A 16,370-nucleotide genomic window follows, 5' to 3' on the forward strand; every position below is an offset into this window, starting at 1 on the left:
AACCCTTTGAAAACAAAAAAAACAGGTGAAAAAACTGAACTTCCCTCCGTTACTCAGCTAACAGTTTTCACAAATACCAGCATGACACTGCTAACCCTGCAAAAATTGCAAACAAAAAAGGAATGGATTTATCTTATCTTTGATTTCCCGGTAAGGTCATAATTCTGCATTTTCATATCAGTTCGTATCTTTATTACAGTCCAACATTACAGCAACTTTTCTTAGAGTAAATATACTTAGGCCCACAGAAAGTCACTGTCCAAGTGAGTGTGACCACTGCAAATCCAGCGCTCCAGCAAAAACAAATGAACTCTTCGGACAAACCCTTCAGGAGTGCTTTAGCTAGCAGAAAAGCATTTTTAGGAGTAAATGTTTCTGTTACAGATTAAACATAGTTGCTTTGCAAGCAATATTTAATTAGTGAAGCCAGAACATTTTGCAGCTGTTGTTTTTAAATTCCCTCACAGACTGATTCTTCCATATCCTGCTCTCGACCTGCATTGTCTCCCTTCCCTTAGGCAGATAAAGGTACGCTGTGTTATTGATTAAGCAGTGCCTATCAAGAACACTTTGCTAAATGAGCACAAACAATCCCCAAAGAGTCGCTGAATCTTTGAAAGTGAACTAGTGAACTCAAAATATTGCCCTGTACATAGTGGAACATGCTTTATAAACAGAAGTTCCACCGCTTCACCATTAAAATAAAATTAATCAAAAAACACCCTCCTACAGATGTAAAGGAGAACAAAAGTAACACAGTGACTTACAGTGAGACAAGAAAGGGATGTAAATAATGTATTTTTGTCAAAAAGGCATATCTACTGCAGTGAAACAAGTGATCTGAAGAACAGGGATCATCTAAGTAGACTGAAACAATCCCTGACCTTTTCTGTGCCCTCACTAACCTCCACAAGAGGGGGAAAAAACACCGGGTGGAGGGGGATACAAGGGAAAACTAACGTGAACTAGGAAATGCAGAAGATGTTGTAAGGCTGGATAGCACTTCCTATTGTACTAGTTTGTCATTTATCTAAGAAATGTCAGCCACAGTTGAAATAACACCAAAGACCACTGTCACCAGTGACTTTTTAGGATATGGTTTTGCCCCAGCCAGCAGTTATAAGATGTAGCCATGATTTACAGAACTTTGCTCTCAGAAGATATTGTTATCACACAATAAACATTAAGAAGCTTGTGAAATACAAAGACACAATGTTGAAACTTACAGTATTTAACAAAATCCTTCTGAAAATCTTTCCTGGAGTTGACAAAGGCTCTTCCTCTCTCAGTTCCAACTACAAACACGTCTGTTTCATATACAGCAATACAGGCAACTTCTGCCTTGGACTTGGCAAGTTCTTTGCACTGTAAAAAGAAAAAACAAGAACTGTTTATTATTATAAAGTATAGTTAATAGAATATATGTGGAATCATTTAAAACAGTTACTACTTCTGCTTCCAGCACTCACCTCTCAGAAGGCAGTGCAAGTAACATCACATCAACTATCAGCAAAGGATAACTTACACGTCTGGAGTACTTTTCACAAGGAATCTGAAAAGCACTGCAGATCCATCAGTGAAATTCAGGCCTCATCTAGACCCAGAGATTACACTGTTTTTAATTAAAATGATTTAGTCTATCCCTTGGAAATTATTACTTCACCATTGGACAATTATGTTGTCTTATACCAACTCCAGCTTTCAGCAGAGTGTACAGAAGTCTTGTTCTTTCACAGCACACCTAACAAGAGTTGAGCTGGTTGGAAAGGTGTAGTTGCAAGCAGGAAGGGCTGCTCAGTCGTTGTCCTGCTGGCTGTGCTCTGGGTCAGGCGGATTCCTCCAGAGGAAGGGAAAGAGCACACCCTCCCTGCACACATATAAGTGAGAAACTGCTGGCAAGGAGGTCAGGAAACTTGCAGTGCAAGGAGATGGCAAGATCCTGAGAAAGTTAGGGTAATCATCAAGAAGTGATCATAAAAAGTCAACTTTTCCTAGGAACTCAGAGTTTGCTATAACCCAGAAAGACACAGTAGGTACTGCCTGAGACGAAGTGGCAAAACCTTTAGGAGCTGAATGTACCCCTTGGGAAAAAGGGTTTGAAACCAATTCTCTTATACAGATCCCATTCAAAGTTTTATTGCTAAAAAGAAACAAGAAAGACCACACAGCAAAAAACAAGACAACTGCTAGCGTGAACTTCCACAAGCAAACAGAGCAACAGGAAGCTAGACAGCACACGCTAAGGAAAAGATATAACATTACACTCCAGCTCCCTGGGGTGTAATTACAGCAAGATATTGCTGTAATCTTGCAGGTGCCAAGACAGAGCTGTGCCACAGCTGCTGAGCTCGCCTACTAACCATTGACTCAAGTGCCGACATGAGGAACGTAACCACCATCCTGCTTTCAGAGGGATCCTCATCGTGGATGGACGCTGCTGGGGCTGTAGCTTGGGCCATTCTCCTCCTATAAAATCAAACACAAAACCTACTCAGATACACACAGCTGTGCAAGAAATCTAACCCCTCCCTCATGCAAGAGAAGAAATAAATAAGTAACTAAATATACACACATGTATACATATATATATATTCCAAGACCCAGAACAGCCCCCATGAGCAAATATGCAGGTAAAGTAACAGGATCAAGTGTTTGCTCTTGTTTTTACACTTTCTGCTGTTTCATCCAAAGTGGAAGCCAAACGTTTCAAAGTTAAAATGCTGTGCCATGCTCAGACCAAACAGCCTCTGTGCCTAGAAAGATACTTATTAATTGATTGGACTGCTAGAGTTACAGATGTGCTTAGAGAGAAAAATCAATGTAAATTCAAATAGCCAGAGATGAAAAACATTGGAATTAATGGTGTGACAACAGGAATGACAAAAAAAAAAAAAAAAACAAACAACACAGTTGTGGTACAGGTATTCGAACCCCCCTGTAACTTTCAGTATAAATTTATCACTGTCTGACTCAAAAAAAACCCTCCCAAAATCACAGCCTCGAACTAATGTGTCGGCAACCAGAACAGGACATTTTATCTGTGTATTCATCAGCTGCAGGATTAATGTCATAGCTATGAAGTCCCAATTAAGGTGCTAAAGCTAAAAACCAGATTTCAGGAGTGACAACAAAGATTTAAACCTATTTTATGTACAGCAGTCAGGACTTTCAGCTTAGTTGAGTGCTAATCAGGACTTGTTTCTGCTTTTGCTGGCAGAACTGTCTACAGACAGCAATGAATATATTGAGAAGGAAGTTTTGACAGCTGCTAAGAGCACATTTCTCTGTTGGAATGGTGCAACCGATGTTTACATGGACCTAATGCAATAAGCCGACATGCCTGCAGGAGGAGAGAATCGCAGAGATGTAGCTGCTCAGCTCCACGCGCCTTGAGAAAATCACCTAGAAGCCCAGGTGAGATAAACAAGACATTTCACAAGAGGCTGGCAGCACCTTGCTGCTCCTGCAGAACCTGGGCTCGCAGCATGGCTCGGGTCCTCCAAGGTGATGTGCATGCTGAGAAGTGTGCAGGCACGTCAGGGCAGCGCGAATAACAACCACTGCAGGTGGTAATACGCGCACGCAGTGGGAAAAGGGCACCGAGCTGTTCCTTTGAGAGGACTTATTGCACTTCAGAACAGAAATTCGGGGTGGGGGACCCTGCAGCACTAACAGCACAAGGTAACAGGTTGGACTAGGCGATCTTCGAGGTCTCTTCCAACCTAAAATGATTCTGTGATCCCAGCAGACATGCAGCAGCCCTCCAGCTCTCCAGACTGTCCCAGCGGGGCTTGGGACACAGAGGCAGAGGGATTACCGCCTACCAGAGGAGGGGGAGATGCTGAGGGATGGCCTAGGGGCTGTCAGAGGTGAAAGGGAGACTGATGTGACATTAAAATCCATCTTCACTGAGTTTGGGATCCGACAGAGTTCCCAAGCTCATCTTTGGAACTCTTTGGGGTTAGCATGTCAATGGGATTTTGTACACCATGGTAGATTTTTGATGGTGTAGGAACAATGCAATATAAAAGATGAAGCAGAACACAAGCCTGCATTTTCCTTCTCCCACATCCACCCGCAGCCTGATGGAGTTGTTCTGGTCACTGCCACCCCCTAAGCCAGCAGGGGCACGGACACACGCACCCACCCCATCCTGCACGGGAGGGCTCAGGCTGTGCACGACCAAGGGCAAGCGCCTTCCTGCTCTGCACAGGCACCTGCTCCAGAAGAGAGGCCAAAGAAGTTCCTGGGATTGCTCCTGGTCTGCAGCCACGCAGGAGGACGCTGATTATTGCAGTGACACGGAGCAGGCTGTGGTCCAGAACCCCTAACGAACCTGAACCTGGCTGCATTTCCAAGCTTGGATCCTCGAGGCACCCCGTGCAAATGCTTTGGGGTTGGTACTGAGCGAGGTGTTGCACGTGTACGACACAAAAAGGTAGATTTAAACATCATTTGAGTGGCCAGGAGCTGGCTGCCAGAGTACTCCTATGTAATGCATCTATTAATCACGTATTACTAGCTGGTCTGGAAGATTTTTTTTAATATTGGTATAATTGCCCATAAATCCTTTGGCTTTGCCGTGCCAAGATGAGCCCCTGTCCAAATCAAGGCTTGTAAAAATGAGTAAATCATTACAAGACACACTGGTGGAGTACCACGGATTAGCATTTAACCATTCCTGCCCAATGAGAGGGTCACTGGGACAGAGCAAATAAACCTGTGTTTCCATTTCACCAGGAAAAAGACAGACCAAACCCAGCAGCTTCCAGGAAGCCAAATCAAACCAACATGCATCCCACTCCATGTGCTTCCTGCTGGCTTCTACTTTTGAGAGCCAAAAATTAGAAATACTCAGGGCAAGAAAGAGTGAAACCGCAAGCCAATTTCCATCTTCCCTGTGCTCACACAGAGGCACGCGTGCCAATCTTGTTACAGCCACCAGTAAGGGATACTCTCTGCTAGCTGCTTGCCAGACACACAGAAAATTACAAAGTTGAGCTTTATGAAGAAAAATTGTTATTTAAGGCTATAAAGAATAGATACGGAGAATAATGGAAATACAAGCCCAGAATTGCTTTTCTTAGAAGCAAAGCCTTAACAACAGAGAAGTGGTTTTCCTTTTCAGCAGACGCAATGCACGTGGATATTCCCACAGCGATCTGCATGTTGTTTGCTGCTCTCACTGATCGTATCCCCTGGCTTCTCTGCCTTCTGGGCCAAGACGTGACGGCAGCACGCCGACCTGCCCCAACCCCGGCCTGCAGAGGCCGGGCAGAAGGTTCTGCCTCCCAGCTGCACACATTGATGCTCGCCAGCTATGAAGTGCAAGTGAATCTTGTTAAAAAGAACTTATCCCACCCCCCCAAAAAAAAATCTGGTATTTCTCTCCACAATATGGTTCAGTGATCCTGAAACTTACCTTTCAGAAAAAGTCAAGCCTGGTGTTTCTGAGATAACCTAGCAAAGAAGCAGTAAGGACGGGAGCTGCTGCCTCCCTGCTGCCTGCAGCTTCCCAGGCCACATCTGCCCTCGCTGCAGCACCAGATCACAGCTGAGCTACACCAACCAGTTCGGATGACCTCTTTCTTGTTATGCCATTAATCATCTTAATATTACACAAATACTCTGTAAGCAAGAGGCTTGGGTTAACTGCAGCCACTAGGCTGCTCATCATGTGGACTGGAAACAACAACAGAAGGGCAGCCAGGCTGCGGGACACCTCTCCCTTCAGGTCCACCACTGGTTTTTGGAAGGAGATATTTCCAGCAGTACCAGGAGGGAAGGACGTGGCCACCCCACACCCAGCAGGGTGAACCTGCTCCACTGGCCTCTCCAGACTGAGGTTGGCTCCCTTGGAGGCACAGCCCTGGGGTCAGCAGCTAAAGGGCAGCATCAGGGAAATACACAATCAGCTCTTAGCTAATATCTAGCCAAGGCTATTAACCACCCTAAAAAAATAAAATAAAAAATCACTCTCAAGCAGAGCCTAGCAGCGTGTCCCGCTGCAGGTAACAGCGCTGCTCAGAGTCACGCCGCTTGGAAATACCAGCTTGCTGGAAACACAAATACCACCCCAAATCCCTGCTGTGGCCTTTATGGATTTAAGCTTTCGTTTCCCCTCCTCCAAGGCAGCAGAAGGGCAGGAGCAGGGCCCTGAAGAGTCCTGGATCCCAGAGAAAAGGCCAGGTGCTGAGCGCACCCAGCTCTCCAAGTGTCGGCAGCATTTTGCCAGGGCTGGGATGGGGATGTGCTTCGTTACACAGCTCCAAACCCCTCAAAACACCAGGAATTAATTTCCATTTCTCTGGGCACTTTTAAGACACCCAGCCAGGCGTGATGGCGTTTTACCAGCCCAGGAGGCTGGCTGCCTCTGCTACTCAAGAGCCATTTAGAAATGAACCAAGCCCAACACTGCGTACTTTAACTGTGCCTCTGATTCTTCACATTCACAACCCTGCAAAAAGATAACTAAACTTGATTTCCACCACTTCTGGAGATTCTGCTATAGACCAACGTGTAACTGTGAAGTTTCAGAAATGAAGAAGCAGCACCTGGCCCCACTGCTCGCAGGACAATCACATCACGGGGTTTGGTGTCATTAGGAAACCACTGCCATCAGGCTCCGTTCCGTGTTAGAGCCAGGCCCAGGAGGGGTGCGTTTTGTCTTTAGGTGTGCAGTGTCCGACAGCAGCACCCAGGCACTCGTGAATTACAGCTAAGCCACGTAAACAGCATGAAATATTAATCACAGCATTAATGACCGCCTGATAATTCCTCTCTTCACCTACTTAATTGTACTTCACCAACATGACGATGATGCTAAATAACTGCTGCTGCTTTATCTCCCTGTGTCCACCAACGGCAACACCACGTAACATCTGGGATGTTCATTAGTCTGAACCCCAACAGCATCGATCTCGTTATAACAGAGGTGCTGGCACATCTGAAGACAGCGAGAAGCTCACTGCAGCAGGCTGGCCTGGGGATTTCTGTGTTGCACTGTCAACAAAAGCCCCAAAATAACTTCAGGGCAAACCAAAAATCCCTTTAGCTCTTTTAGGATTCCCACAAAGAGTTATCCAACACGACACCTCCAGTTAGGCTATAACACCTTGTAAGGAGCTAGAATTAGTTGGCAGCAGCACTGGCAGCTCACCATCACACAGCAATGAGTCCCTGCATTTGGCCATCAGCTCCCCCTGCACCTCCCCCTCGTTCCCATTACTGCACGTAACTGAACACCACTTTCCATGGGATGGATCCCATTCGCCCTTCCCCTAAACAAAGCACGTGTGCTAACACTGTTGGCAACCTCTCCTCGCCTTGCTCGCAGGCTCTGAGCGCAGGAACACAGGGCAGAGCCATGGGGAAGAGCTGGGGAACACCAGCAGCTTTGGGGGGGCTCCCCCCAGCACAGCCCCGGCCCCATTCATTGCCCCGCCTCATTTGCATGCCCCGCCCCCACACCTGCACGGCCCCGCCCCTCGCCTTCATTTGCATCCCCCCCGCCCTCGCCCAATCACCACCGCCCCTCGCGCAGCCCCGGCACGTGCGCGCCCCCCCGCCAGCCAATGGTGGGTCCCCAGGGAGGGGGGGGGGGGGGCAGGGCGCGGAGCTCCGCCCCCAGCAGCGGCGCTGAGGGGGGCGCTGAGGGGGGCGGGCGGAGGCCGCGGCCCCTCCCGGCAGCGCCCGGTGCCCCCGCGGGCAGGGGGCGGCCTCTCCCCGCTCTCCCCGCGGCCCCTCAGCCCCCCGCACGCCGCCCCGAGCCCTTCTCCGCCCGCCCGCCCGCTCGCTCCGGGGCTCTCACCGCTGCCGGGCTCGGGCAGCCCCGCTCCTGCTGCCGGTCCCGGTCCCGCCGGCTGGGAGCCAGGAGGCGGAGGCCAGCGGGCGGCTGTCCCCGGGGGTGGAGGTGGCGGCGAGGCGCTGGCCCCGCGCGTCCCCCTCACGGTGTCGGGCTGAGCCCAGCGCCGCTCCGGGGGAGGGGAGCGGAGAGGAGAAGGGGGGGGGGGCGCAGGTTTTTTTGTTCCACTCGCGCACGCTGCGCATGCGCAGACCGCGCGGGGGCCGCTGGGAGTTGTAGTTTTTCCATGTGGGTTTTTCCCATCACCGCGCAGGGCGGGGGGCACGGCGGTGGACTACAGCTCCCGGAGTGCCCCGCGCGGCGAGGGCCGGCCCGACCCCAGCGCCCACAGGGGGAGCGCGGCGCCGGCCGCTCGGGCAACGCAGAGGGGTCTGGGGGGAAGATGGCGGGGGGGGGGGCCTGGTCCCTCAGGGCAGCCCCGCTGCCAGCTTCTACCTCAGATTCTCCTAAACGCCGACGTTTTGGTTATGTTCTTGTAATTGTAATAAGCACGGCTGTTGTGTGTATAAAGCTAGCAGCACTCTGCAGACGCTCACACTTCTGGTTGTGGCTGGGCACGAGCAGCCCCAAACCCTCACATTTTGGGATGTCGCCAGCCCGTTATGGCGGCAAGCAGCGCACAGCAGCGGCCTGACGGCAACAAAAAAATCACAACCCACAAGCAAAACCACCGCTTTCATCACCACCTGAACCCAAACCTGAAGGTTTTGCCCTGCGGCACTGGGGTGGTTCCTTTCTCCAGCCCTTGTGCAGGGAAGGGCATAATCGCCAGCGAAGGACTGTAATCGTGAGGGCAGGAATAACTGCCTAAACCACCACAACTATTTTCTGAGGGAATGCATCAGCTCCCTTTCCACGTGCTATGTCCTTATTAGAGGTAGCCATCACTTCAGGGTGAGAGCATGTTGGCATCTCAGCCGTACTGCACTACACGCACAGCCCTGACCCGTGAGGAGACACGGGACCGTGGCTCGTTTGCTTCTGTGCAAGGTTTACTTCACCCTGATGCTGGCAATTTTAACCCTGAAAGAGGGCAGAGTAACAGGGACTTGCTCAGCAGCCCAGCTGCAGGCAGTAGCGTACACCTGGGCACTGAGCTATTTTAGCTAACACAGGAGATTTTTGACAGGTAACACCTCATTTCATACAGATTTAGATGTCCTAAGAGGTCCCTTCCAACCTCAACTATTCGGTGACTATGGAAGCAATAGCTGGCAGCTGCTGCCCACCTGGCTCACTGGCTACCACATGACCCCTCACAGGAGTGGGAGTTGGGTATTTCTCAGGGACAGGATCCTTCCCCCTCCTCCCTATCCGTCTGTACCACCTGAACCAGCCACATGAGCTGTGGGGCTGGGCACCCTTCAGGAAAAGAGGGATGCATAATGAGAATTGAGTCATGCTTTATTTGGAATAATGTTTACCCACTGTGGTTACAAGCCAGCTAACTGAAAAATTAGTTCCTTAAGGCTTCTATATCCATCAGAGACATTCGCTGGATGTTGTAAATCAATGCTCAGAGTAGGAATATCTTGTGTGTTTTAGTAGCTACAGTAATTAACAACTGCAACTTATTACCATGGACCGCAAGAATTTCTCCATCAATTCAGACCCTGGAAATCCAAGCAGCTTCCTTCTGAAAAAAGACATTGAACTCAACGCACAGCCTCCGTGCATTTATACCAGCAGATTCCTGAATTGATAGTTATATAGAAACATCTGACTGGTTCATCTTGATATACTTCCCAGGCTTAAAATTCAAAGGGCAGTCTTCTGGCAGAAAATACTTTTGTCTAAATTCCTTGGTTTAAAGCATTTTGTATCACTTTGCTTTTCCCTTTACTAGTTAACCAGCTGAGCTTCAACTACAGATTGACCAAGATTTTCACACAACAAGGCAAGAACGACATTTCTCTTAAACAGGGCAGCCAGACTGTAAAAACAAACTGTTAGAAAAGAAGGGTAGAATCTGGAGTTATTTTATTCATAAAATAAAATAATAATAATAATTAAAAAATCCTATTTCAAGTTCCTATTTTCCTTCTGAAAATAAATTGAGACCAATACATACAGTTTTTGTTTGGTTGATTTTTTTTTTAAACTTACTCGTTAGTTTTGGAAATTATTCTGTTTCATCCCCAGAAACATGTATTATTCTCTTTAACACTCAAAAGAGTTAGGCTGTCTTTATCAGCAGGCTTTGCTTCAACACATACAGTGAGTTACAAATTTAACCTCCAGCTAAGCAGAGCGTAGGGGATTTCAGTCAGCTCACACTTCAGATTTCTATGGGTAAATCTAAATATTCCTGACAACTTACATCTTAACATCTAGCACCTGAGAGCGAAAACCTTTGCGTGTGCCTGTTGAAACTACCAAGTCCTTAAAACCTGGTGGAGGCATGATGGCAAGCAAAGCCAGCCAGATCCTCACTGCTCCCCAAAGAGCTGCTTCTCCAGGCAGACGCATATTTCCCTGCACAACTTCTTGGGGGCTTGTTACAGATTTGATCCCAACTTTTTCCCCAGGTATTGCCGTTTATTTGCCTTGGGTTATCAGCCAGGGTGTTTTGCCATCTTTCTCTCCAAACAGCTTTGTTTCAGGATTCCCACCATAAACTTTAGGCAGGGGAGAGGAGGGAGGCAGCCCCATCGCATCAGGGAACAAAACCAGTGCAGAGTTATGTCGTCTTTTATACTCTGTGCAGAAGCTCAGTTCAGTGTCAGGCAGCCCTGTGCAGCTGTCAGTCCCTGAGAGCACAGGGTTCAGAGCTCCCCGCTGTGCAGTGCTTCTGTTATATCTAGATGCGATGTCTTTTCTTCTCCCAAGTTATTATTTTTTAAAATTTCAATTCCAAAACCACCATGGCTCCACAACAGCCAAAACTAGTGACATACTCTACATTTGAGAACACTGGTGCAGGATGGACCAGGACGGGGCTGCATTGCTGCAGCCCACGTCTCTGTAGAGCAGAGCTCCAGGCACGCTCATCCCGTGTGCCCTTACTCATTTTCCTTTGCTCCAGTTGGCTCAATTCCTTCTCAGCTTTCTTTCACTGAGCTTTTCCTCTGTTAAACAGTAAGGACATCCTGTATTTTCGCTTGGAACACGGTGTGCACGATAAGGCTGGTGAACACATGGGCAGTACAAATATTTGGATGGTGAGAGCACAGCTGGTTTTTCTCTGATCACTTGCTGCTCTGCCCTCAGTTAGGGATGCTCTGGGACATTCAGCAAGGATGGGGCAGCGAGCCCCGACTGCAGGGTGCTCCTGGTCACCCCCCTCCACCACATCTGCCTTGCTGTCCCCTCCAAAGCGATGACCTTAACTCAGGAGCCTCCCGTTGCCATTGGTTTTAGTGTCTCTATAAAGCCCACCAAGCAGGCAGGAATCCTGCACTGGCTCTTGTGCCGCAGTCTTTCCAAAGAAAGAAGCATTTTAAAATCATTTTCCTTTTGTGACAGAGGATTATGGTGATAGTAAATATGCACTGCTCTAAATATCAGCATTAACAACAACAGCAAAAACTAACTCACAAAAAAATAACCAAACTTGACACATCATCTGAAACTGCAGGTGCCAGGAATAGGTCCTGGGGACTTCTAAACGCATCTCCTTCAAGCACAAAAGCAGTTACTTCGGAAATACATGGCAGATCTGTGCAATGAGATGCTTGGGTGAGCACAGCAGTAAATGTGAACATCGCGTGGTTGTGCCTCATATTCAGCTGCTCCCGCAAACTTATTGAGACAAAATTACTGTTTTTTTCCCCCCCGTTATTAGGAGGAAATTAGATTGGGAGTTTGCCAGCAAGGCTTTATCATCTGAGGTTGTTTTTTTTTTGTTTTGTTTTGCTTTTTGTTTCCTCCTCCTTGCTCCTCACCAAGCCACCTTTGCCAGCAGAATCACAAAGCCTAGCCCAAGCTGCTGACGAACAGACCCACAATTTTCTCCGACATGTCTGATACAAATACCCGCAAGCTGGAAGAGGGATTCTTGAACTTGTTTGCTCTAACGGAAGGAAGACCTTTCTAATGACCTACATTTCTAGGAAAAGGGACTTCAGGAGCATTTATTTTTTTTTTAAAACATTACAGAACTATTTTGTGGTAAACTGTAATACATATATTTATGTATACACACTTATACCAAAGCCAAATAACAACAAAACCAACAAACAACTTCAGGAGCCACGTGCCTCCGGTTTGTTATTTCAGCCCTTCTCCCCCACGCATGTTCCTGCGTTAGGAGCTCACAGGGATGGGGATGGCAGCCTGGCTGCCACCGGGGTCACCTCTTGGGCTCCCTGACACCTCGGTAGTGCTGCTCTACCTGGGCCTTCTCCCCTCCCCACGTCTCCTCCCAATGGAGCCGAGCCCACCCGATGCAGAGGTGAAGCAGCTTAGGACAAGCACAGAGGGGACGCTCCTGCAGCATCTCAGAGCCACCCACCTGGGGGCCTTCCCCAGGCAAACCCCTTTATTTAGTTTTGGGCTGAACACACTCGGCTGTCACTGTTACTTACCCGTGTGCCAATCTGTTAGCACTTCTGAACATCACTGACTTATTGCATCTTCATCGCCAATTAGTCTGCACACTATCGACATTTGGGCGTGAAGACGACTGGCATTTTATTTTACTTTATTCTGTTCTGGCTGCAGTAGAAGACTGATTTACTGACACAGACAGCAGCAGCACAAACAGCAGCTTAAAATGAGTCGTTAGCATCATTAGAGCAAGGGTCAGGCTGCTGGCTGCAGATGAGGGCTTTCCTGAGGATCTCATCTCAGCTCCGGCCCAGCCTACGCAGGGCTTTGTCAGAGAAGTCCTGTGCCACCCCATGGCAAAGCAGCGATGGTGCTGCCTGCGGCTGTTTTCTTAATTCTCCTCATTCATTTCCAAATGGATCGCATTGATTCGGTCAGGGGTAAGGGGGAAGCACGCTTTGGAGAAGCTGAAGCAGGACAGGAGAGGCCACCACCACGAGGCACCCGACCATAGGGCTCCCGGTGACAGCCAGGCCCCAGCGAGCAGCACTGGTGTGGCACAGCCACACGCAGGGGACAAAAGCAGTCCCTCAGTGCTCGCCCAACGCAGGACCCAAGAGGATCGGAGCAGTGGGCCCGGAGCAGCGCTGACACCTCAGCTCGGGTTCAGCAGGACCAGCACAAACAGAGGCACAACCAAAAGCGCCCACCTGGCCTCCCCCAGCACAGGCCACCTGCGTCCCTCCCAGCTCAATCCCTGGAGCAGGGCAGGAGGTTCCTGCCCCCATGGGCCTTACCAGCCTGGTAGTCCTCAGCAGATCTTGCTGCCAGGCTTCTCCAGCCTCCCTGTGAGCCCACACCAGCTTTCCATGGCACCCTTTGGCGCTACCATAACCAGTCCTTGAGCAACAAACACCCCCACTCCCCTCAGAAACCTCCTGCCCAGGCTATTAATGAGGACTATTAATGTGCAGGTTAACGAGCAGCCTTGTTGCCCTCCTGTGACCCACAGCTGCTACCTGAGATGTCTGGCAGTCTTTCTGCCCCACTTTCCCAATGGTAAAACAAGGCAAGGGCTGCCCAGCACCAAGTCAGCCATGTCCCAGTCCCAGTCCTGGTCCCAGTCCCACCACGAGGGCTGTGGAGCCACCTTGGTGAGGCTGCTGCAGGGGCCTGGGCCTGTCCCACCTCAGAGGACCCTCTGCTGGGTCTTACCGTGTGAAATAGAACCACATAATTTTAATGATCACAGGGGTTCATTGCACTTAACCCTCTCCTCCCCCCAAACCCACTGATGAAAATATGTTAATCGTAGCCTGAGCTCAGTTTGGCCACATCCCTCTGCCTCTGTACCCCACGGAGCTGCCAATCTGCCTCCAAGGCAGCTGTTTCAGATGTGAATTTAACAAAAACAGTTGTAATTGTCGTGGAGAAAGCACCCACATTGGGACCCTGGACATTTTGCTATGGGAACGGCTTTCTCCTGCCTCATGCGGTCCTGTGCACTGGCACAAGGCGAGCCCCAGCCCCGCTGCAGGCCTTGGCTGAACCCTTCCAAAATTAAAAATGAATAAATAAATAAAAATACAACCAAAGAGCTGCTTCTCTGGGGTAGGGAAGCACCAAGCCCTCTGGCGTGGCTGCAGCAGTGGTTTGTGACACATTTGCCCTCTCCCCGCAACGTTTCGCCTTGAAGCGTTCGCTCACACATGGATTCGGGCTCTGAATGGAGGTGCAGATGCTGTTTATGCTGTTCTCTAGCATCTCGTTGCACTATATTTTTAAAAAATGATCTGAATCAAAGCGCTCATTCTTTAATTAAACTTCATTTAGCTGCCATCTGCCTGGGATCAAAATGGCTTCATGTTTTGCAACTCTTAATGAGGATTGTTATTGGATTTGTAAACACATAAACAACAACAAAAAACCACCACCAAACTCTTTGAAAAGTAATAAATGAGGAACGCGGCTTAAGTGTTAAGATCTGCATCTTCATCTCCTAATTGTAACCGAGCACATCCCATTCAGCAGATAATCATGTTACACACAAAAAACGTGTATAAAAATACCCTGCAACTGGAGGACCGAGGGGAGGGAAGCTGGGGGAACCACGGCTGAGCGAACCCAGCACTAACGCGAGCTGCGGCGTTTTGGCAGCAGGCAGGGTCAGCACCGCTGGCTCCTGTTCAAGCACAGGCAGCGGTGGTGGGAGCTTCCTACCCTGGTCCTGGACAGCAAAAAGGGGGTGCTGCGACCCTAAAACCCCCAGAAATTACAGTGGAAACGACTGCTATTCGCTCCCCAAAATGTAACTGTTGTCTGAGCCCAGCAGCTTCAAAATCCAGCCTGGGAATGGCAGAGGTGGCAGCCACAGAGCATCGTGCCCCATTGGGCAGGGCTCGAGCTGCCCCCTGGAGTGGGGTTTTGGGGCATGGGGAACCCAAATTGATTAAACAATTTATCCAGGTTCACAGCAGGGAATGCTGCAACTGGATTTGGGTTCAGTGGGACCCTAATGCACCTGTCTGGAAAACCAAACAACCAAGTGGGGAAACAGCCCTGCCGTCTCCCTTCTCACTTTCCTTATTTTTCCCCTGCCTTTTCCAGCCTTTACGATTGCAGTGCGCTTTCTGAACTAAGTCATTAGTCCCCGGTGTAGCTCTGGTGCCCTAATTTAACTCGGCTGCCTGGATGCCCCTGCCTTCAGCAGCGACTCAGTAATCCAGCCCCACAGCCCACCCCGAGCCTGCCCCACTGCTGCTCACGGCCACGGGCCGGGGCAGCGCCGCAGACCTCTGCTCATTACTGAGCCTCTCCACCGCCTTCGGTGGTCCTGAATGAGGCCTTTTAACTGCAAAAAAAAAAAAGAAAAGTCAAAATATAATGAACGTGCCCTCCCAGGAGACACCTCCTCAGGGTGGTTTGATCTGTGAGTAAGCCCCTTTCACATATGTTGGGAGAGAAAAAAAGTATTTTTACCTCTGAATCATGTTTCTTTGTTTCCTAATTGGAGATGCCACGGGTCTCAGCATCAGGCAGAAACATAAAAGACTTCAGATTTTGCTGCTGACTGTTCAGATGTCAAACTGTATGTCTAATTGGGGTCACTGATACAGATCTTTGCCCTTCTTTAGGCTGCTGGCTTTGTGCCTTCTCCTACGTTTGTTTGGGCTTTTATTATCTCATGCGATCATTTGCATCCAACTCCACAGCAAATATGAGTCAAGAAGAAGGAAATAAAATTGCAGCCGCTTTGAAGCAGCTCCACCCGCGCTCAGAATCCTCTGGTGGCATGGCAAGCCAAGGACTCAAGCAGACTGAAAACCCATAAAACAAATAAAGCAGCGCGTTACACTTGTTAAACTCCTCACGAGTTTGATCTCTCCGTCTGATACCATCCTCTTCCTCCTGGAGCGCATGTCTGGATGCCTGGGGGGCAGCTTTGCTTCGTGGGAAAGGCTGTGACCTGTCCTGGAGCCTGCAAAGAGTCTGGGCAGTGGGTACTGGGGCACTGACTTCTGCACAGAGACGTTTCTGCTCGCTGGCTCCTTACACCATCAAGCATTTGCTCCGGACACATCTCACCTGAGCACAGCTCTCAGCACGCACAAGCACTGATTAAATACCTGCAGCAGCAATAACAGCGATCAGCGACATCAGCATCTGCTGCCAAAATCTGCTAGCAGAATTATGTTAAAACCGTGAATATTTCATCTAGCATCCCTCAATTTACTCGGTTACTTCATCTGGCTCTCATGGTGCACAGAGCAGCCCACGGGGCTCTCCCACATGCTTGCAGCTTGGGGGCCAGCGACACAGAACCGGCTGAGCATCAGAGAGCAGCCTGTACTCACCGCGTGAGCTTTCCTCCCTCCAGAAGGCATCAAAGCCTTGTAGGAAATCACGGATAGCAAAGAACTTCGCCGTTTCAGAAGACAGTTAAATGCGCGTAACCAAAATTGCTTCTGTGACTTCACTGCTGCAATTTGGTCCTGCTCCTCCTGCAGCTCTCAGTAAG

General features: G+C 49.2%; 1 protein-coding gene across 5 annotated transcripts in view; it reads right to left on the reverse strand.

Annotated features, from left to right (window-relative positions):
- The window catches only part of GTF2I (general transcription factor IIi), a 72,425-nt gene extending 64,446 nt beyond the window's left edge, over positions 1-7,979 (reverse strand). For 4 of the 5 annotated variants that reach the window (XM_084299973.1, XM_084299972.1, XM_084299975.1 and 1 more), the window contains exons 1-3: positions 7,811-7,941; positions 2,361-2,466; positions 1,227-1,365 (exon numbers count right to left, since the gene is read on the reverse strand). In XM_084299973.1, coding sequence (XP_084156099.1) covers positions 1,227-1,365; positions 2,361-2,459 — 238 coding nt within the window. In that variant the 5' untranslated portion in view covers positions 2,460-2,466; positions 7,811-7,941. Of the gene's footprint in view, positions 1-1,226; positions 1,366-2,360; positions 2,467-7,810 lie in introns of all 5 variants that reach the window. The other variant, XM_084299974.1, reaches the window with a different exon arrangement.
- Between the last annotated feature and the right edge of the window lie 8,391 nt (positions 7,980-16,370).

Source organism: Netta rufina, assembly GCF_964035555.1.
Source record: "Netta rufina genome assembly, chromosome: 21".
Lineage (NCBI taxonomy): Eukaryota > Metazoa > Chordata > Aves > Anseriformes > Anatidae > Netta > Netta rufina.